At 65.6% G+C, this 21,060-nt stretch overlaps 1 protein-coding gene across 2 annotated transcripts; it reads left to right on the plus strand.

The window, feature by feature from the left end:
• Window positions 1–1,383: 1,383 nt before the first annotated feature.
• On the plus strand, window positions 1,384–18,310 carry LOC111148539 (adenylosuccinate synthase like 1). Of its 2 annotated transcripts, XM_022505176.1 has the most exons (14): window positions 1,397–1,611; window positions 9,316–9,418; window positions 11,422–11,488; window positions 12,087–12,088; window positions 12,262–12,312; window positions 12,863–12,929; window positions 13,755–13,862; window positions 13,962–14,043; window positions 14,815–14,941; window positions 15,093–15,247; window positions 15,629–15,753; window positions 16,548–16,645; window positions 17,770–17,919; window positions 17,997–18,310. In XM_022505176.1, the coding sequence occupies exons 1-14, from the start codon at window positions 1,420–1,422 to the stop codon at window positions 18,047–18,049; spliced, it is 1,380 nt and encodes a 459-aa protein (XP_022360884.1). In that variant the 5' UTR covers window positions 1,397–1,419; the 3' UTR covers window positions 18,050–18,310. The 2 variants fall into 2 exon arrangements, with proteins under 2 accessions (XP_022360885.1, XP_022360884.1); XM_022505177.1 differs by lacking the exon at window positions 12,087–12,088 and having other exon boundaries at window positions 1,384–1,611; window positions 11,422–11,484; window positions 17,997–18,273.
• The last annotated feature ends 2,750 nt before the right edge of the window (window positions 18,311–21,060 follow it).

Consider the following 21,060-nt stretch of genomic DNA (forward strand, 5'->3'; position numbering starts at 1 on the left):
CAGCCCATCGCCCCTCCGTGGGCGTACAGGAGGCAGCCCACAGCCCTTCCCACTTTCCTGCTCCCTTCGGCCACCAGGCCGCCTTTTCCTCATCTACGTGGCCAGCGTCTGTGCCCCAGGTCCGCTCCCACCGCCTTCCCCCAGTAACACCCAGGCACCCTGGCCACAGCCCCTGCTGGCCAGCCGATGCCTGCTCGCCCCGGCCTGCCCAGAGTCTCCGGCCATCCTGTCTCTGTTCAGCCACTTCCACAGGTGGGCAAGAGGGTGCTGCTGTCCCCCAGGAAGGCCAAGGACAGGAAGCCCACCCCCACCCCACTTGTTGCTAGCATTATGGCATTTGCCCCACAGCAATGCCGGGAGAAAGGAACCGGTGGGGTCCCCATGGGAGAGAACAGGGTCCCAGGGGGAGCCCAGGGGACTGTAGGGAGGGAACAGGAGAAGTCTAAGGAGGGCGGGCGGACAGCGCCCTCCTCTGCTGGGACTCTCCATGAGTGACCTCTGTGTGACTCTTCTCTTCCTCTGTGGGAACTTTTGGTTCCCCTGGGGGAGCCCACGGAGTCACAGGCTAATTGCTGGGCTCCAGATCCCTCTGTACTGAAGACAGTCCCCCCACCAGAGAGGGAACAGGGTCTCCTGGCCCTGGGGGGGAGGGGTCCGTAGCACCCTCCTGCCCACAGGGGTCCATCCCTGGCCCCTAATCCCAGCGGGGCCAGCCATGTCCAAACCCGAGTCCACACGGGAGATTTGGGGGGCAGGGTGGGCCCCGCAGGAGCCCAGCAGATGTTGCAAATCCTCTCCAGAAGCCCAGACCCTCCAGAGGTGGGCCAGGAAAGGGTCTGCCGCGGGGCGTCGTGGAGCCTGCCAGCTGCCGCAGACCGGCATGCTGGTCCTGCCACTGCTCGTCGTTGCTGGACACTGAGCCCGAGAGTGTGGGTGGGGGTGCTGGGGAGGGGACGTGCTGTCCTCCCCCACCAGAGCGTGTGCGTCGGCAGACCGAGCTTCACCACAGGAAGGCGCCCCTCCAAACCCCCAGTGGGGTGTGAGGTCGTGGCTCCCCCTCTCACCCTGAAGAGGGCCCCCACCCCAGGTTTCTAAAACCCTGAGGTCCCGGGCCTGGTGAGGACCCAGGGGAGTGGGTACCCAGGTCCCACTGGCACAGGTGTCCCCACGAGTCCCCACGGGGGAACCTGGCCATCTGTCCTTGTGCTCCCGGCTCCAGAAGTGGGTGCCCGCGGCCGCGGCTCCCCAGTGGTGATTGGGCGGGCAGGGGCGGGACCCGGCAGCCTGGAGGTCACCAAGAGGCGCCACTGCACCAGCCTGGCCCGCCCCCGGCCCGCCCCCGGCCCCGGGCCGGCTCCTTTTAATGGCACAGCGGCCGGGCTCTCCCGTGGCCCAGCGCAGCTGAGGAACCAGACCAACATGTCGGGGACCCGCGCCTCCAACGACCGGCCCCCGGGCTCAGGCGGCATCAAGCGTGGGAGGCTGCAGCAGGAGGCGGCGGCCACCGGCTCCCGGGTGACCGTGGTGCTGGGCGCGCAGTGGGGGGACGAGGGCAAAGGCAAGGTGGTGGACCTGCTGGCCACGGACGCCGACATCGTGAGCCGCTGTCAGGTGCGGGCCCCCCCCCACCCAGCAAGCCCCCTCCTCCCCTTGGACCTGGGCCCTGTCCTCCCGCTCCCCGACCTGGACACGCCTCTTGGATGCCTCCCCTCCCTGGACGGCCTCGGAGGCCACGGGACCCTTCTACACGCACACACTCCCCTCCCCCCTCACTCCCCACACTGCCTTCCCCACCCAGCCCCACCCCTCCAGGCCGTGTGCCAGGGCGGAGCTATAAATGCCTGTGCTGAGCTGGGGACACCGGATCTCCAGGCAGTGGGGTGGGGTGCGCCATGGGTGTGCCGCTGGGCCCTCCGGCGTGGGGGTGGGGTGGGGGCCCCAGCTCCTGGCTGGTCTGAGACACCCTCCCTCCTCACTGTCTGGGGCTGGTACGGGGCTGACCACAGGGTGGCCCTGGGGGGCCAGCCAAGAGCAGACAGAGGCAGGGGCAGGACCATGGACTAGGACCAGATGGAAGACAGGCCAGGGGCAAGGAGGGTCCCCGGCCAGACTCGGGGCAGGGGGGTGGCCATGGATGGCTGGCCAGGGTGACCCAGTGTCTGCCAGTGCCACCAGGGAGGCCAGACATGGGCTCTGTACCCAAGGGCCCAGGGTGACCACGCCAGCTGTGGGCTGTCTTCAGGGTTGCTCCCTGGGGCCACCACCCCTGTGCCAGGACTGAGAGCTATGCTTGGCGCTGGGGCTTAGAGCTCAGGGCACAGAGGGGGCCGGTTTTAAGGTGCATGTTTTGGCTGTGTGGGGTTTGGAGCCGTGCCCACAAATGCCGCCCCAGATGGGGAAGGAGCACCCCCTGAGCTCTTCGTCTGGTGTGGGGCTTCATTCCCAGCTCCTGCCAGGAAGGCTAGGGTGCGGGCCCACTCCCAGGGAAGGAAATGGGCCACACGCTTGGCTCAGAGAACACGCTTGGCTCAGCCGCTCTCTGGGTCACTCCTGTCCCACACAGACAGTGGGTTCTGGAAGGTGCACCCCAGCCTGATAGACCTCCTACCCTTTCTGCCCCAAGCCAGGTGAGCAAGCCCCATCCTGGCCCGGACAGCCCTCAGGAGCCAGAGGCGGTCTCCGGGCGCCCTGTTGCTTGAGCCAGGAGCCCTTGTCCCGCTGGGCACATGGTGCCACCGCCCTCCATGTAACCTGCTGGCTCCAGCGAGCCTCCCAAGTCTGTCTGTGGCCCGTCTCCCTTCTGAAGAGCCCAGAGGGCTTTGCAGGCCATCCTGGCCACGGAAATGGCTCTGGCGTGGGTCCTCCCTGCTCTGCCGCATGGGTCAGCAGGACAGGACCAGCCAAGCACAGAACAGGCGGGAGCCCCGTCACCTGACCTGGGGGCCCACGGGGCACCCTCGCCCCTAGTTGACTTCTCAGACTGAGATCAGATGTGTCGCTCTCTGCAGGAGCCCCGGGTGACCTCACAGTGGGGACAACTGGGGGCTGTCTTGGGAGCCCAAGGTGCCTTCTTCCCTCTAGCCTCCAGACAGTGTGGTGGAGCAGGGACACGGAGGCCCAGAAAAGCTGAGGAATGAGAAGCAGCAGCCCACCCGGGCCCTCACGTGTGCCACCCACCCACGGAGACCGCACAGGCTGTCAGGGCATGTGCAGTGAGGGCCCCGCGCTGGCCCTGGGGAAGCTGCCACGACGCTCAACGTCACGGCTGTGGGCGCACAGAGCCAGACCCAGCCCTGACCCCAGGAGCCGGCAGCACACGGGAGCAGGGGGCAGGGGCTTCGGGAAGCGGGCAGGGGGCGTGTGCAGTGGGCACGAGTCCTCTCTGGGTGGCTGCCTGGAAGGGCTGAAACCGGCCAGCCCCAGTGACCAGAAGTGCCACTTGGCCTGTCACTTGGGCCCAGGGCTGTCCTGAGTGGCAGCCGACGCCCCACTCCACGCAGCCTCTGCTGACCCGCACTGGCGGCCGCACCCCCATCCCCTCCCTGCTCCGACTCAGCACCTCTCTGAAGCCCTTCGGGGCCCTCAGCGGTCTAGAGCCAGGCCCACCTGCTCCCCCACAGCTGGTTTCTTCCCTGTCAGTCACGCGGGGCCTGTGCTCCGCACCCCGGGACTCCCCCATTGCCTTCCCGACTGTCCAGGGTCTCCGGCTTGGGTCTGTCCTGCTGTTTTCTGTGTCCTTTGCGGGGCAGCCTCCCCTTTTCACTGGAAAGATCGCGCACATCCCGCCTCCCTGCCATTCCCACAGGACCCCTAGCCGCCTTTTGTCCCACGCTCTGGGCCTGTGGGGGCTGCTGTGGGGCACCTGGGGTCGGGGCATGGCAGGGAAGGCCTCCCTGGGCTTATGGCGGTGCAGGTTCCCTCTGGGCCACGTCACGGCGCCCCTGGGGACCGCTGCTGGCATCTCCGTTCTCTATGGGGACTTGGGGCCAGCACACCGGCTGTGAGCTCTGCCCTCCCATCTTAGGAGTCCGCACACCTCCCCTGGGCTCTGTCTTCTTCTTCCCTCCCGCTGCTCAATTCTGTCCCCGGCCTGGAGTCGGCCCCAGGCCCACGTAGCCAGCTGCTCACGCCCAGCCCTTCCTCCATTTCCAAAGTTATTTTGTCCAGAAGGCTCTGGGCCACCCTGGCCAGGACTGCCACAGTTAGGATTTAAAATTCTCTCCTTTGCAACGGCAGCATCCATGGTACCATGGTTCCATGGGTGACCGTGTTCAGTACAAGGGTGCTGTGTTTCTCTCGGTTTTCACCACAGTCTACGTGCGATCACCCATCTGGGTGGCGCACGTGTCCATCCAGGTCACGCCCCAGGAAGGGCCAGCGACCTCGAGCTGCTGATGGAGAGCTACGGTTCAGTACATGGTGGTCTCACTCTTTGAAGGGCCATGTCCTGCAGATCGTGGGGGCTCTGGGACCTCTCTCGCCACATGGATATCAGGAGATACCGAGCCTCACCTCGAACCCCCAGCTGGTCAGGGCCCTCCATGGGACAGGGGTGGGGAGAGCCTGTTGTCGCTTCCAGAAGCAGGCGTCCCTGCATGTCCGCGTTCTCTGATGCTTGGGGGTGGGGCACCCCCAGCTAACACAGCTCTTGGTGGCTGTGGAAGCGCCTGCAGTGGGCAGCTGTCACCTGCCTGGAGCCCCTGAGCTCTCCCTCCCACCCCCGTGCGGCGCTGAGCCCAGGGCCACTCTGCGTGGGGTTGAGTGAGTGACCACAGCGGGCAGCAGGCGAGGGAAGGACTGTGTAGGTGGGTGGACTTCAGGTCGGGTCCCCAGCATCTCCACCCTGAGAGCAGGCCGCTTGCCGTGTGTCACCCAGGACCCAGACTCAGCCGGACCCCTACTGCTCCCGGGGCTGGCCAGGAGCAGCTGCTCCCCTCCCCTGTTGCCCTCCCCTGCTCTGCTCCCTGCTCCCCTCCCCTGCTCAGACCAGGGCTGGGGATGGACACGGGCAGACGAGCTGCTCCCACTCCGAGAGCTGGACTGGGGAGGCCAGCGGGCTCTGTGGCTGCGGAGGGGCGGGCAGGGCTGTCAGAGAATTGAGATCAAGAATGTTGGGGAGAGGGGGAGTCTGGAGCTCACGGGCCTAGAGCCCCTCGAAGCTGGGGGGTGCATCACGGGACAGATGACCAGGCTAGTGCCTCCCTGGGAATCAGGGCCGAGGGCACGGTGGCCAAAGGAGCCGTCCAGAACAGTGTGGAGACGCGTGTTGTTGGGGGTTCAGGGAGAATGGGAGGGGTGGGGCCCCTGGCAGATCAGAGGTCAGTGGAAGGCCATCCACACTGACACCGGCAGGGCACTCAGGACGAGGGCTGGTGCACCGAGGCAGGAAGGGGACAGATGCTGGCGTGCGAGGGTACATGTGTGGGAGACAGGGGTTGCAGAATGTGCTCCGCAGGGAGCCCTGAGGAGACGTCGCAGCCCTGGGGAGTGGGGTGGGCGCCCCAGGGGCACCCTTGAGCCCCCCGCAGTCTGCCCCCCCCCCGGGCACACTCGCTGCCCACCCCACCCCGTGGCCTCCGAGGAGGGGCGAGAGCCCCGACCAGCGAGTGGACCCTCTGAGCCGGCTGAGCTCACCCCTCACTGTCCTGAGGCCTGCGCCCGTGGGTGCCTGACCCGACTTGGGGACCGAAGGCCTACCCTTTGCACAGCCTCACCGCCTGCCCTGTTGCTGCAGGAGCAGGTCCCCCAGACTGCGAACGGCCCCAGCAGATTCAGGGGCTCCCCAGAAGGCAGCATAAAAGGGGGGCCGGGAAGATGACTCTCACAGGCTGTCTGTCCACCAGATCTTGGGGCCCAGTGGGGACGTCAGAGCTGGCTCTCAGGGCTGCACAGGCCTCGAGGTGCCCAAGAGGGTGGCTGAGGCCGTGCACTCTTGCTGCCCCGTGGGGACCAGAGAGGGGGTCTGCACTGTGGCTCCTGGCCACCACTCACACTGCCACAACGGGCCTTGTGTGTATCTCAGACTGGGCAGTCCCTGGGGAGGGCTCCCTGCGCCTGGGCCCCGATTTCCCTGGTCCCAAGGAGAGTGAGCCCACTGGTCTTCTGCAGGGCCAGGAAGGTTCAGAGCTGCCCAGGTTTCTGAGTGGGCCTGCCTTGGCCTTGGTCCTGTTCCTGGGTCCAGGAGTGAGAGCCCCCTTTTCTGCCTCCAGTGGGCAGGTGGCTGGGGCTTCTGTAAGGTTTGGGCAGGGTGGCCGGAGTGGCTTCAGTGTCCGTGGTGGGTCCGGAGCTGGGCCTGACCCAAGGCTCTGCCACAGAGGGAGGACCTGGAGGCAGGCAGAGCCCTGGAGGGGCCACCCCGAGCCCTCCCTCTGTGCCCTGCTCCCGCCTGACTTGGCCCGTCCCCTGGGGTACAAAGGTAAGGGGAGGCCTGCTCCAGGGAGCCATGGGGCAGACGGTGAAACAGATCTGGGAGTCGCCCCAGGCTGCCCTGAGTTCCAGGACGGTCCTCGCTCACTCTCTCAGGGCACAGAGCGTGGAACCTCCAGAGCCTGCCCTTCTAGGCTGAGTCGCCCAAGAGGGAAAGGGGCCAGGCCAGGTCGGATGTTCACACCTGCTCTCACTGGGACTCTACTCTGGACAAGCTCCTCCCTCCATGTGGTTTTCCAAACTGGGCTGGAGCTGGGGCAGCTGCACCCCCAGCCCAAAGGCCCCCGGGGCCGGTCCTCTTTGGGCCGCAGGGGCCGGTGGCAGTGAGGCTGAAGCCTAAGGAGGGCGCGTGGGGGTTCCTGCCCCCGTCTCACACCCTGCCCACATGCCACCTGGGGAAGGATGGACGGCAGTCTCTGGGACCATCACCCTGAACCTCAGCAGAGCTGCTGGGAGATGCTCCCCGCAGGTCAGCAGGCCCTGGGCTCAGCGTCCTGGGGTGAGCTCCTGCCCCCCGGGAGTGGACTGGGGTCTGAGGCCTGAGCCCTGCCGCTGGCCTCGGTCACCTGATGCCCACTGGGCCACAGTGGCCTGTGCTGTTCCTAGGTGCCCGTGTTTACCCCACACAGAGGTGGGGTGTGCTTCACAGTGCTTCTGGTCTCTGTGCATGTCCTCAGGCCAGCCGACACTGGCCCTGCGCACTGGGAGAGGAGGCGGTGGGAGGGGGGCTGTCCAGCCCAGCTGTGGCAGGTGCGAAGCCGCTGTGGGGGGAAAGCATCGGCAGAGAGGCAGGGGTCCTGCGTCCCAGACCGCCTGGATCCTGCCCTGAACTCCCTTCTCTTGGGACCTGAGTTCCCCCCATTTGCCAATGGAGACCACGCCCCCAGCACCCCTCGCACAAGATACGATTCTGGCTGGGGTGCCCATGTGAGGGGAGTCAGCGGACAGATGTCGAGGTGAGGGCAGAGCAGGGTAGGGGCGGGGGTCCGCCTCTGAGCCTACCACCTCCCCTGCCGTGTCTCCCCCACCCCATCAGCGTCCGCCCTCTTCCTCTCCCCACCCCAGCCACCCCCCCCGGGGTCCCTTCCCACATCTCCTCTCTGCAGCAGCCCATCGTCTCACCTGCCACTACCATCTCCGTCCTGAGCCCCCGTGGCCCAGAGCTGCCTGTCCGCCCTTGCTCGTGGGGTGGCCCCCCTGGGCTCCCAGGCCCCCACAGGCCTTTTTGTCCTTCCCGTCTGCTCCCCGCAGCCCACCCGTATCTATCATCGTTCCCTCAGAGGCTGCGGTCAGTTCCCACAGCCAGTGACCTGGGAGCACCAGGGCAGCTTGGCTCCCACTGGTGACGGGGAGCTGGGGGGACATGGTCACAGTAGGGTGTCAAGTGCACGCCTGGACTGCGGGGACCCCAGGAGTCTGTCAGAGACGCCCTCCACGCCATGTCGGGGGCAGCGGGAGCAGACGCACCAGACTGTCCACGCGCACTCCAGACCCGCAGTGCTCGGGCGTCTGGGGCCCTCCGCGGACCCGGCTTCCAGCAGGAGCACCTGGGCAGCTGGCAGAGCTCACAGGGTGGAGATGGGGAGCAGGGGCGCTGTGGACACTGGGGAGACGCATTCAGACCCTAACCCCACTACTTCACGTACTGAAGCCTGACGTGAGGTCCGGGAGCGAAAGCCACTGGGCCTGGGGTCTCTGCTGTCGCCCCTTGCTGTCCCCAGGCGCCCTGCCACCCCCCTGCCTGGGCTGTTTGGGTGGAGGAACTGGGAGATATAAATTTCATCCAGATTCTCTGGGAGGAACAGGTGCTCCCGGCTGGCAGATGGGGGGAGGTGGCCGCCGTCACTCAGCCCTGCCTGGAATGGGCAAGACCAAGGCCACCAAGAGCCTGCAGCCCAGGGCCCTCCTCTTCCAAGCAGGAGGACAGTGGGGTGTGGCAAGGACTGGGCCTTGGCCTGGAGGGGCCCAGTAGATAAGCCAGTGTCTCTGCGGGGACTTAGGACGGGAAGGTGGGGCTGGGCTGAGCACAGGGCATGGGCACAGGCCAGCATGCCTCCCCACCCAGGGGAGCCCCCAAGGGTCCTGTGCGGGACACTGGGGGGGCCCACCATGTCCTCTGTTGGTGGGAACAGCAGGCTGGGCACCCCTCCTGGGGCTGGATCTCCTTGGGCTTCCCCCAACCCCCTCAGCCAGCCCCAGGCCCCTATCAGCAAGAGTTCCACAAAGAAAGGACCCTGTCACCCGGGTGTCCCCCAGGACAGAGCTAGACTCAGAGCCGTGTTTTCCTTTTTATTCTTAGATGGCAGGCCCAGGTGGAGTGGTCCCTGCTCAGGGGGCTGGGGGTGCCGGCCTTGCGGCCAATGGCTACACCTGTCCCTCACCCCGTCCCAGACAACGGTGTTGTCTAGCCCAACCTTTGCCGCCAGGGAGCTTGGGCTGTGGGGGCCTGGGTTTGTGCTTCCCGGAGAGGCTGACCCCTAATTCCTGCATCAGAGGAGGGCCCTCCGGAGGGGCTCATAGAGGGGACCTGTGCCAAGCCAGCCTCCTCAGGGCATCAGCATGGGCCCATGGGATGGTCCTGGGCCAGGGGGCAGGGGGCAGGGAGGGTGGGACCAGCCCGGGTCCTCTCCAAGCCAGTCCCCTGGCCGGGCCTCTGTGCCCCATCCATGGCGTGCGCCGGTGACCCGGTGCACCCAGACGTGCATCAGAGCCAACCATGGCTCCAGAGCCCCAAGTCCAAGTGTGGACAGTGTCCCGCATGCCCTGGGGGACAGAACCACTGCCCTAAGCCACCTGTGTTCAGAGCTGGTCCAGAGCAAGGCTGGACAGGCCCTCCCGGGCAGGCCAAGCCCTGAGGCTCCCGCATACTCATCGGGGTTCTGTTCCCAGGGGGGCAACAACGCCGGGCACACCGTGGTGGTGGACGGCAGGGAGTATGACTTCCACCTGCTGCCCAGCGGCATCATCAACACCAAGGCCGTGTCCTTCATCGGTGAGTGCCGGCAGCCCAGGGTCCCGCAAGCGTCGGCCGCACAGGCCGGGGAGTCATCCGGCCTAGGGTGCCCCTGCATGTGGGGCTGGACACAGCAGGAGAGCTGGGCCGGCGCACGGGCGGGGATCCTGTCCTGGGGGCTGCCCAGCCTGGGCCCGAGGGACCGAGGGCGGGAGGCCCCACAGAGCTGCGTGTGCGAGCTGCGTGCACGTATGGGAGTAATTGTGTGTGGGTGTGAGTCCGTGAGCAAGGGTGCTGTGTGGACAGGTGTGGGCAGGTGTGCAGGCAGGTGTGTGTGTGTGCGCGCGTGCACAAGCGTGAGCAGAGGCGGGACTCCTGCCGCACGGGCGGACGCCCAGCCTGCTGGCTCCCCTTGCCTCCCCCTCCCCACAGCACCCCTGCCCTGGCTGGGGCCTTCCCTGCCCTTCAGGGTCCCTCCAGCCTCTAGGACTGTGGGGTCTCCCGCTCTCTCTGTCTCTGCCCCCTCTCCCCTCCCTCCCTTCCCCCTCGGCTCTAGACGGAGCCTCCCCGGCCTAGAGCAGCCCACGCGATCCAGATGCTCTCCTGCAGCGCCAGGACACTTCCGCTGGCTCCTTCCGGAGCCGACCAAGACCACCACGTGCTTCTCTGTGCCCACCCCCTGTCCCGGGTTGGGAAGCCCAGTGAGGGCACAGGCCGCCGAAGGGAGCGGAGTGTTGGCTGAGGGGCCGCATGCGGTCAGGCTGCTCAGGGGGACAGACCCGGGCCGCCATGTGGGCGAGGACGGCACGGTGACAGCGGGGATTCACCCAGAGTGGGGCTCGGGGGGAGGCTCTCCTGCAGCCTTCTCCTGGCCCAGCCTCACGCACTGGGCCCTGTGCCCAAGTTGGTGGGAAGCGAGGCCAGGGAGGCCCTACTTGGAGCTGGGGTGAGTCAGGGTCAGCAGCCGGAGCCCAGGCTGTGCGGTCGCGGGAGCATCGCAGGAGCGCCCGGCAGCGTGCTCAGCAGGGGATGAACGTGCCCAAACTCAGCTGCCCCTCGGCTTGCGACACTCCCTGGGCCCCTGCCACGTGGCCACTTCAGGACGCCCTGGCATTAGGTGACCTTTTGTACTTGGCGGGACTTGCACAGTCTGAGCCACTGCCATCTGGACCCACACCCTGTCTCCCTTGGCGGAGCCTACGCCGCCACCGGCAGCCCTCGTGGGGACCGGGGAGGCGGGGCAGGGGGAGGGCTCCTCCTGGGAAGACAGCAGGTGGCCCGGCTGGCTGCCTTCGGTCTAAGAGAAAAGGGACAGCATTTCGCTTCGGCCTGGACCCCACACCAACATGCTGTGTGACCTGGGGCCAGTCGCCTTCCCTCTCTGGGCCTCAGTCCGCGCCTGTGAACAATGTCCACGGATGGCATTTCAGCGTCCCAAGGAGGGAAGGCTCGGCTCCCCAGAGTCCTGCTCGGGCCGGGAAGGGTCTTTCACACCATTTTCACACCACTCGAGTGAACCGTCCCAGCTTCCTGAGGCTTCCGTGCTGTTGAAGTTCAGCACGGTTCCGCTCCGGGGCTCGGTCCGCACTCCTGGCAGTGCTCTCCGCGGTTCACTGGGACGCCCCCGCGCCCAGGCTCTGCACCTGCGTCTGTTGCTTTGGTCTCGCCGCTTCTCCTGCTGCGACACACACCTTATAACCCACCAGCTCAGCCGCTCCGACACGCAGAGCTCGGTGCCATGAAGCTCACTCACTCTGCCCGTCTCCAGAACTTTCCGTTTCCCCAGCCTGAAACTGTCCCCATTCAACACTAACCCTGTCCCTCTCCCCAGCCCCTGGCATCACCCTTCCTGTCCCTGTGAATCGGACTCCTCTAGGGACCCCCATGAGTGGAATCACACAGGGTCTCGGTCCTTTGGACCTGCCTGGGTCACTCGGCACAGTGTCCTCAAGGTCCGTCCGTGTTGTGGCAGGTGGCAGAATCCCCTTCAATGTAGGCTGCCACGGCTGCCGTGCGACTCAGTCCCCTGTGCTGTGTTGCAGGCAACGGGGTGGTCGTCCACTTACCCGGCTTGTTCGAAGAAGCAGAAAAAAATGAGAAGAAAGGTAAGTCTGAGTCCGCGCACACGCACCCTGGCCTGGGCCCGTCCCCAGCAGTGCGGTGGCCAGCGCCTCCCGCGGGCGTTCTTGGGGGGTGGGGGATCTCTTTCCCCAGCTCAGCAGCCCCACCCGCCTCCCGCTGGCTCGGCCTGTGCAAAACCTGGGTCTGCACTCGGGACGCAAGGCCCGAAGTACGGCCGTGGGCCTCAGTGTTTATGGGGAGTTTTCATGACTCTGGGGACAGGGGCATCTGGAGGATCCCGCTCAGGAAGTCTGGAAGGGGCCCTGGGACCTAGAATTTGATGAAGCTTCCCAGGACACCCGATGTCCGGCCAGGCTGGGGGACCACTGGGCCAACCACGCCTACAGGGAAAGATGTGGTTCCTGGGGGTTCCTGGGGCCAGGAGGCAGGCAGTGACCAAGGCCACCGGCCAGGGTGTCTGGGCAAGCTGCCCCCTGGGAGGACAGTCTAGAGGGGGCAGCCCAGAGACCCTGATGGGGTCCGAGGAGGAAGCAGGGCTGGGCCTCCGGGCTTGAGTTCCAGAAAGGAGAGGGAAGAGAAAACGGGAACCCGACCCTGGGCCTGAGCGCCAGAAGTGCCAGGACAGAGGTCCCGCAGGGGGCTGGGGGTGAGACTCCCGGCCCTCAGCGGGTAGAGGGGCCATGAGGGGAGGGCACCCCCACATGATCTTTGTGGACTCTTGCCCTGGGTGGGAGCTGGGCTGGCTGCCCAGCCTTGGCCAAGCTGCCCTGGATGGCTGACCACCTGCCGTGTGACCGCAGGACTGAAGGACTGGGACAAGAGGCTCGTCATCTCCGACCGCGCGCACCTCGGTAAGCACCGGCACTGCTGAGCACCGGCACGGCTGCCTGCCGCGGGAACAGCCGCCCTGCGGTGGCCTCTCCCCCGCACAGTGAGCCCACGTAGCCCCATAGGGCCTTCTCCGAGAACTGCCAAGTAGGCAGGGGGTTGGAATCACGGTCCCCATTGGCAGATGGGAAAACTGAGGCCCAAAGGAACTCCCGGTCACATGTGAGCATGTGTTGGGCAGAGGCAGATTCTACTGTGTCCCCTTTTTTTTTTTTAAAGATTTTATTTATTTATTTGACAGAGAGAGATCACAAGCAGGCAGAGAGGCAGGCAGAGAGGGGGTGGGGAAGCAGGCTCCCCGCTGAGCAGAGAGCCCAATGCAGGGCTCGATCCCAGGACCCTAAGACCATGACCTGAGCCAAAGGCAGAGGTTTAACCCACTGAGCCGCCCAGGCGCCCCTAGTGTGTCCCCTTTCAAACTGGACCACCTGCCCCAGGCAGCCTGGGCACAGGCAGGGGAGCCCCATAACCCGGTGTCCGTCCCTCACCTGGCACTCTCACCGGGCCGCGCAGTGTTTGACTTTCACCAGGCCGTCGACGGACTGCAGGAAGTGCAACGGCAGGCCCAGGAGGGCAAGAAGTGAGTATCTCCAGGGACTCCTCTTGTCTCGGTGGCTGTCTCTGGGAGCTCTGCAGTGTGCCAGCTGGGGGGACAGGGTCCCCTTGAAGCCACCACGACCACAGACACCCAGCACAGCCTGACCCCATACACAGGCCCCCCACACCCTGGCCCCACCAGCACACACAGCTGTGACTTTGCCCTCCGAAGATATTTATGAGAATGTGCAGGGCGCTGGTGCTCCAGCCAGGACAGGGCGAAGCCAGGGGCGTCCTGCCCCACCACGCTCACTGGCCACCTGTGTGCACGCACGCCCACGTGTGTGCACGCTCAGACCACACACACACTCATAGCCACATGTGCCAGGTGGAAGCTGAGTGGGCTGTTCACTGAGCCCGGGGCGAGGGCGGTGGCCGCCAGTGGGCACAAGGTGGACACGGCCAGTGCGCCCAGCCCCTGGGGAAGCAGCGGCTGGCAGACCCGGACGGCAGCATCCTCTGTGCCCGGCCAGGGGGAAGCTGGGGCCCAGAGCAGGCAGGACATCAGAGAGCCAAGGCATGGAGGATGGGGAGGGCCACGCCTGGCCCAGGACCCCTGTGGGGGCCCCAGCCCCGATTCCTGAGGGACAGTGGAGGGGGCAGTGGGCTTTCACAGCTGTCCCAGACTGCAGGTGCTGCCCTGGGGACCGTCCCTCCCAGCTCAACCCTTGTTTACAACAGGGATGCTGCCTGGCACCTGAGCGGGTCCTCCAGGCCCCGCAGGCCGTGGGACGGGCCCCCGCAGACCGTGGAATGGCCCCGCAGGCCGTGGGACGACCCCGCAGGCTCATGGCCACCTGTCTTTCAGTATCGGCACCACCAGGAAGGGCATCGGACCCGCCTACTCTTCCAAGGCCGCCCGCGTGGGCCTCCGTGTCTGTGACCTCCTGTCGGACTTCGATGAATTTTCCGCCAGGTACCGGCGCCGCACGCAGCCTGAGGGGGGACTGCGGCTGGAGCTGCGGGCGCGGACACCAGGCAGGGCGCGGGGTCGCAGTCACTGTTGCCCCCGCAGATTCAAGAACCTGGCCCGCCAGCACCAGTCCATGTTCCCCAGCCTGGAAGTGGACGTCGAAGGGCAACTCAAAAGGCTCAAGGTAGAGCCGAGGCCCCGCGCGGCGGGCGGACCCGTGGTGCGGGGGTGAGGGGGGGGCAGGGCGGAGGGGGCTCGGCGGGAGCCGGGGGGGGGAGGGGGCGCTGGGGTCTGGGGGTCGTGACGTGGCGCAGGAACAGGACAGTGGCGGGGGCGGGGCCGGGGAGCGGCGGGCCCGCCCCACAGAGGCGCAGCTCTGCTGTCAGACGCCAGTGGAACGGGCAGGGACATATTGTCACAGGTACTGTTGTGGGGTGGCTGGCCCTCTTGGGGACCACAGGCCTCCTGTGCAAACCCAGGCCACTGAAGGCAGAAGGGTCCCCCCCGCCGGAGGCCCGGGGACCAGGGGACATTTCCCAGGACATTCTGGGGAAAGACGCTGTCCCTGTCCTATTTGGGGTAGCGGATAGAGGTGGCCTTGCTGACACAGAGCAGCAGCACAGGGTGAGGAGAACACAAAGCCCTTCCTCAGTTTAATCCCCTCTTTGAAGGCATGTCTCCACATACGGTCACCTTCTGAGCTGCTGGGGGTCAGGACTTCAACAGATGAACCGTGGACGGAGTTGGGGGTAGGGGACAATTCAGCCCGTGGCTGCAGGAGGAGGCCACTGCGAGCCTCGCAGACAGGACCCAGACGGGCTGGGGGTTGGGGGCCGTTCCACATCTCGGGACAGACTTGCAGGGCAAGCCCCTTTCGGGAAAGGAATGCCCTAGAACTTCAGGCTGTCCGGAGAGGCCTGGCCCCCGTCCCCAGCCTCCTCTGCCTGCCCCACAGGGCTTTGCTGAACGGATCCGACCCATGGTGCGAGACGGCGTCTACTTTATGTACGAGGCGCTCCATGGCACCCCAAAAAAAATCCTCGTGGAAGGTGCCAATGCAGCCCTCCTTGATATTGACTTCGGTAGGTCCCCAGCCTGGCTGATCTCAATGAAACCTCACCCTTTCCTGCCTGCTGGGGACCAGGCTGGCCACTGCCCTCTGCCAAGCCGGAGCCCGTGGCCAGCATGGTCTGCAGGGGTGGCAGGCAGCCCCTGACTGGCTCTGTCTTGCAGGGACCTACCCCTTTGTGACGTCCTCCAATTGCACCGTGGGCGGCGTGTGCACGGGCCTGGGCATCCCCCCACAGAACATAGGCGAGGTCTATGGCGTGGTGAAGGCCTACACCACACGCGTGGGCATTGGGGCTTTCCCCACCGAGCAGATCAATGTGAGTCTCCATCCCAGCAGGATCACAGCAGGGGGACACAGAGCCATGCGGGTGCCCAGGGGTGGGGTGTGCAGAGACACACAGGGCAAGTGCAGAGGCAGGCGGCTGCAGGTGCGCGCGAGGTGGCGTGTTCCAACAGCCCTGCACCACGCAAGCTCCCGGGGACCCACTTTCCCCAGGAAGCACCCCAGGTGGTGCGGCTCAGGGGCCCTCTCGGGAGGCATCGAGGGCCCAAGGCTCTGGTCCTGAGCAGGGTCATGTAAGGCCAGTGTGGGAAGGAGGGGGTAGGAAGGGGAGGCAGCGGAGAGAAGCGCTGAGCTCAGAAGCGAGGCGCAGACTCCCCCCTTCACGCGGCCATGGACCTGCTCTGCTGTCACGCAGGAAATAGGAGACCTGCTACAGAGCCGTGGCCACGAGTGGGGGGTGACCACAGGCAGGAAGAGGCGCTGCGGCTGGCTAGACCTGATGATTCTCAGATACGCGCACATGGTCAACGGCTTCACCGCGTAAGCAGCCCTTCCCACACGTGCGATGTCGGGGTGCTGGCCAGACTCCCCCCCACCCCGCGGCAGGGCCACAACGGCGGGCGACACGCGAGCAGGCCATCAGCTCCTGAGCTTGAGCAGGGAAGGGGGCGGCCCAAGGGCATCCTGGCACCCGGAGGTTAAGGTCGATCGTCTAGAGAGGGAGTGTGAGCCTGGCACCAAGGGCCTCCACCGTGGCCCTCGGGGACAGGACACCTTCTCCACGGGGCCTGGCCAGGCCTGACTGTCAAGAACTCCGTTAGATCTGCTGGTGTGTGGGGCTGGGCAGTGGGAGGGCAACACTGTCCCCGCACTGGGGCCAAGTGGCGAAGAGGCTGCACTCTCAGCACTGAGGTGCCTGCCGCGGCTGCCACAGAGCAGAGGACCGGGGTGGCCACCGCGGGCACAGGAAGCACAGAGAGACCCGCCCACGAGGGCCCGCGAAGGAGAAAGGAGAGGGAAGGCGGAAGCGGGGGGCCTGAGCCAGAAAGAACGATGGCTCCACACAGTCCCTGGGTGTCCCTGGGGCTGTTGGCCACGGAGGAGCGCTGAGACCCCACATGCGGCCCTGTCAGAGGGCCGCCAGGGCCATGGGAACAGGGTCCCATGGGGGCGCCCAAGGGGAGGAGACCTCAGCCAGACAGAAGCCATGCCCCCAAGCCCGGCCTCGTGTTTCTGGGCTCACCGCGTCTACACTTGCTGGTGACTGTCAGTAGAGGGGACACGCAGGTGTGCAGGCTTCTGCAGTGCAGCTCCATCTGCTGGCTTGGGGACAGGCTGGCCTTGACAAAACTAGACATCCTGGATGCCCTGGACGAGGTGAAGGTCGGCGTCTCATACAAGCTGAACGGAAAAAGGATCCCCTATTTCCCAGGTACAGGGAGGTGGTGGCTTTTCTGTCTGTTGCATGGGAAGAGGAGAAGGGGTGATTCTGCAGACTGGGGGGGCCAGTGGGAGCCAGCCCCGCTCACTCCAGACCCCGGGGACACTTAGGCACTGCCGAGGCCCAGCTCCTGGGCGCCCTGGAAGCTCCCTGGGCGGGCATGGACTGCTTTGTGCAAACGTAAAGATGACTGTCTTACCAAAGAAAACATGGTTTTCAGTTATTTAAGACCTAATGGTTTTCTGTTACCGTGCGCCCCTTCTTTTAGAAAGCACAAAGGTGACAGTTCCCATTCTGACCGCACTCCCCCTAGCAGCCCTCTCTCCTCTGAGCACACGTGTAGACCCCCCAGTCCTCTTGGCCTGCATCCCCTGACCCTTCTGACCCCTGACCTTGGAGAAGGCACAGCAAGGGTCTGGTGTGAGCCCAGAGATCCAGGGCCCTGGGGAGCGTGCAGGGAAGACCCCGCGATAGACATGTTCCGGCACCTTCCATCAGTGAGGGATGGCTGGCATCTACTGTGTCGTGGGCTGGAAGCCACAGACTGCCAGCTGGAGCAGGGTCCTTGCACTGGGAACAGGACAGAGATCTTTCAGGATCCCTTCATGCTTCAGGACCCTTTAGTTTCCAAGTTGCGGGGAGGGGGTGCGCCTGGCGGGGCTCAGTCTGTTAAGCATCTCTTGATTTTGGCTTGGGGCATGATCTTGGGATTGTGAGATCAAGCCCCGAGTCAGGCTCTGTGCTCAGGGCAGAGCCTGCTGGAGATTCTCTTCCTCTGCCCCAGCCCCTTGCACACTTTCTCTAAATAAATGGGTAAATAAAATCTGAAAAAGAAAAGAATTTCCAAGTGGGGTCCATGGAATTCCTCAGCTGAGTCACCTGTGGGCGTTCTAGCAGACCCCTTATCAAGTGCATGTGCAGGGTGGTCTGGAAGGGGTGCAGCCCATGTCCGAGGACCATTCCCCACCCCCCCCCCCCCCCCCCCCCCACCGCACAGCAAACAGGGCCACATGCCTTCCCCCGGCTAACCACTGTGGCAAGCGGGCCCCCCAGTGGACGACCGGAGCACCAGCACCTTGGGAAGTGGGTTACCTCCCCGCCCTCTGTCTCCCCAGCGAACCAGGAGATACTGCAGAAGGTTGAAGTTGAGTACGAGACGCTGCCCGGGTGGAAGGCGGACACCACGGGTGCCAGGAAGTGGGAGGACCTGCCCCCACAGGCCCAGAACTACGTGCGGTTCGTGGAGAATCACGTTGGAGTGGCAGGTGGGTGCCCGTGTCCCGGCCACCGCCCTGCCCTCTGCCCCCCACCTCCGGGGCTGAGCGACCCTGTTCCCTTCCAGTGAAATGGGTTGGTGTTGGCAAATCAAGGGACTCGATGATCCAGCTGTTTTAGACAGAGACAGCGCTGGCCCAGCAGTCCCCAGCGGTCCTGTCCCACCTTGACAGCCAGAGTCAGCGCCCGGAAAGAAGTAGGAAAATTATTTTCTGTACTTTTATATTCCTCGCTAAGCCTTCAGCTCAGCCACAGGTTTCTACAGAGATCCCAACATCTGACAGCCAGCGTCACGTCCATTTTTTTCTTTTTAAATCCTGCTACTGAAAACGAGCAGAAGCACTCCAAACAGAGAACTTTGACGGCACATTAATAGTCCCATGGTTGTATGGCCGGCTGGAGCCACTGAGTAATAAACACACCCAGTAGCCACTGAATGGTGGTGTCAGTCTGTGTCTGCTTCTGACTGTCCTTTCGTTTTGACTTTATTGGGGACAGTGGTCTGGGTGACGCACGTTTCTGGGATCACAGAGCCAAGCTGTTTCGTTGCTCAGACGGGAACGGGCCCAGGTAGGCGAGACCACGGGCATTCAGTGCCTCCCAAAAGGGAACCATTACAGAAATGCCCCCCTTGAACTCTAAGCGCCGTGCCAGGGCCGGGGGCAGCCCCCAGCAGCCCCTCTCCACCTCGGCTGCGCACAGCTGCCCTCATCCCTCTGGAGGCCACTGGACTGAATAAGCGACTTGAGTGGCCACAGCTGCACGAGCTTACTGTGTTCTCCACTAGAAGCTGAGTGACCTCCTTGAACAACTCTTCCAGGTCTGGGTAAATTTAGAAAAATAACCGCCCCTTCGCTATCATTTGGGAGAGGGAAGGAACTAGATGGGGGGGAACCCATCTAATTCAGGGTTAAATCCCAGCCTCGTAACCCTGACACTGTCATTCGGGCTCCAGGAAATGGGTGGAGGGCCCACGGGGCTTTCTTCCCAGGCAGCACACGGGTCCAGGGGCTCCAGTCCGGTGGGACATGCTGACCACGTGACAGGACCTTTACAGTGCAGGCTCCATCCGGAAAGTCCTGGGACTTCGCGCACCAGCGAACCGCTCCAAGCAGTGCCCGCAACAGTCGTGAGTGACTTCAGAGGAGCTACAACCAGTTTCTCTGGGCTGAAGTCAGCGAGGAGCAGCAATGCTACTTGGAGGCGGGGGCGAGAGGCACCAGCAGAAACTGTTTTCCGAGAATCACTTCTTTCCACGGTATGTTGAGAGGGGCGGGAGGACAGCCCCGAGGCCGGTGTCGGATCTTCAGGAAAGAGAGGTCGTCCCCTCCGCTGCATGGGACCCCACACGGTCCTCTGCAGAGACGCTGCGTGGCCGCGTCCTGCCACAGCACAAGTGCACGCCTCTGACCGAGAACCAGAGTAGGCATTTTTCAGAAGAAAATTGTTCATTCCGTGTAAAAACTCCCAGCGTGGCTTTGCAAGGTTACCCTGCAATTTAAATTAGCTGCAGAAAGGCTTCCAAACCTTTACCTTGCAGGGGCTGCTGAATCCCGCGCTTGAAGACGAATTGTTGATTCCCTTCTACCTCTCGACAGAATCTTGGGGGGGCGGCCTCGGGCAGCGTCCCCGCGGGTCTGCAGCGCTGTACAGGCCACTTCCGGGGACGAGGATTCTTCCCTGGCACCGACCTCCTCACTCTCGCGGCCCCTTCTCCGGCACCAGGTGTGCCCAGGGCTGGAGAGATGATAAGGCGCTGTCTCGGCGGCCCCGAGGGGCTCGAGCGGTCGCCCTCGGCGCCCGAGGCAAGGACAAGCGGGCGGTGGACACGGGCGGCTCCGCTCCTCCAAGCACTCTGGGCTCTGGACGCGGCCGGCCCCCCAACGGCCTTCAGCGGCCACCAGCCACGCCGCCGCTCGCGCCGGCCACAACACACGGACGCGTCCACAAACCGGCAGTCGGACGGCGGCCTTCGTCGCAGCCCAACCCGGAGCCCGCCCAGGCGCCCACGGGCCGGGGACAGCCGGTCCACGCGCACCCCGGACCGCTCGCCGCGAAGGAGCCGCCGCGCGGGTCTGGACGTGGCGCAGGAAGCGGCCGCGCGCTGCGGGGCCCGAGAGCAGAGCCGTCTCTCGCGGCGCCCGCACATGCGTTCGCAGGGCGGGGTGGAGCGGGCGCCGTCCCCGGGGCTTCAGCGAGTGTCCGCCGGGCAGGGGTACGGCTGCACCGAGGAAGCTGCGCCCCCGCCTCCGCGGCCCGGGCTCGTCCCGCCGCACGGCCGGCTCCAAACAACCCTGCGGCCCCGAGGCGACCGTCCCTCCCGCCGGGAGGGACGCCCCGCCGCCGCACCGGGAAACGGGAACCGAGTCCGCCCCCGTCTGAGGAGCGTCAGCCCTGAGGCCGCGCCGTCCGGGCTCCCCGTGAGCACCGACCCCGGCCCGTTCTCCCGCGCGTCCCTCCCCGCTGTGCCACCCGTCCCAGGCCCCGCCGGCTGCGCGCGACCCCGGCCCCTGAGCGCGGCAGGGCCTGGCCGTCCTTCCAGGCTGGGCCGGGGCCCCCGCGGCCGCCGGGTCCGAGCTGCACGGAAGATCCTCGGCTGCTGACCCGCGTCTTCCCGGCACGGAGCTGCGGGGCCGCCTCCCGCCTCCGTCCCGCAGGTTCAGGCCGCGGCCGCGCCTGCGCTCCCTCCCGAGGCTGCGCAACAGCCGCACCGGCCCCGCGCGCTGCAGCTCCACTCTAGGGACCTGCGGGACGGAGGTCGCCGGGGGCGCTCGCGAGGGGGCCGGGGCGGCAGCAGGCGGACACGAGGCCGGCCGGGTCCCCGACGCCCCTCAGCCCCGCCTGGCGCGCGCGGACACACAGCCGCCGAAGCACGTGCCGAGCCCCGCACGACCGCAGCCCACACCCCTGCCGGTCCCCGCACGGCGGCCCCACACGGTCGCCCCACACGGGCCCCGGGCCGCGCCGCCCTCCCGCGGCGGGAAGGGACGTGACGCCCCGGAACCGCGGTAGTGACGCGCGGCCACTTCCGGGAGGCCCTTCCACTGAAAACAAGGAAACGCGAATCGTCCTCCAGCGCCGGTGACAAACAAGGGACTGTACCAGTTCCAACAGGGGTGTAGGGACCGCGG

The sequence above is a fragment of the Enhydra lutris genome, unplaced genomic scaffold (genome assembly GCF_002288905.1).
Source record: "Enhydra lutris kenyoni isolate GAN:26980312 unplaced genomic scaffold, ASM228890v2 scaffoldscaffold20, whole genome shotgun sequence".
Lineage (NCBI taxonomy): Eukaryota > Metazoa > Chordata > Mammalia > Carnivora > Mustelidae > Enhydra > Enhydra lutris.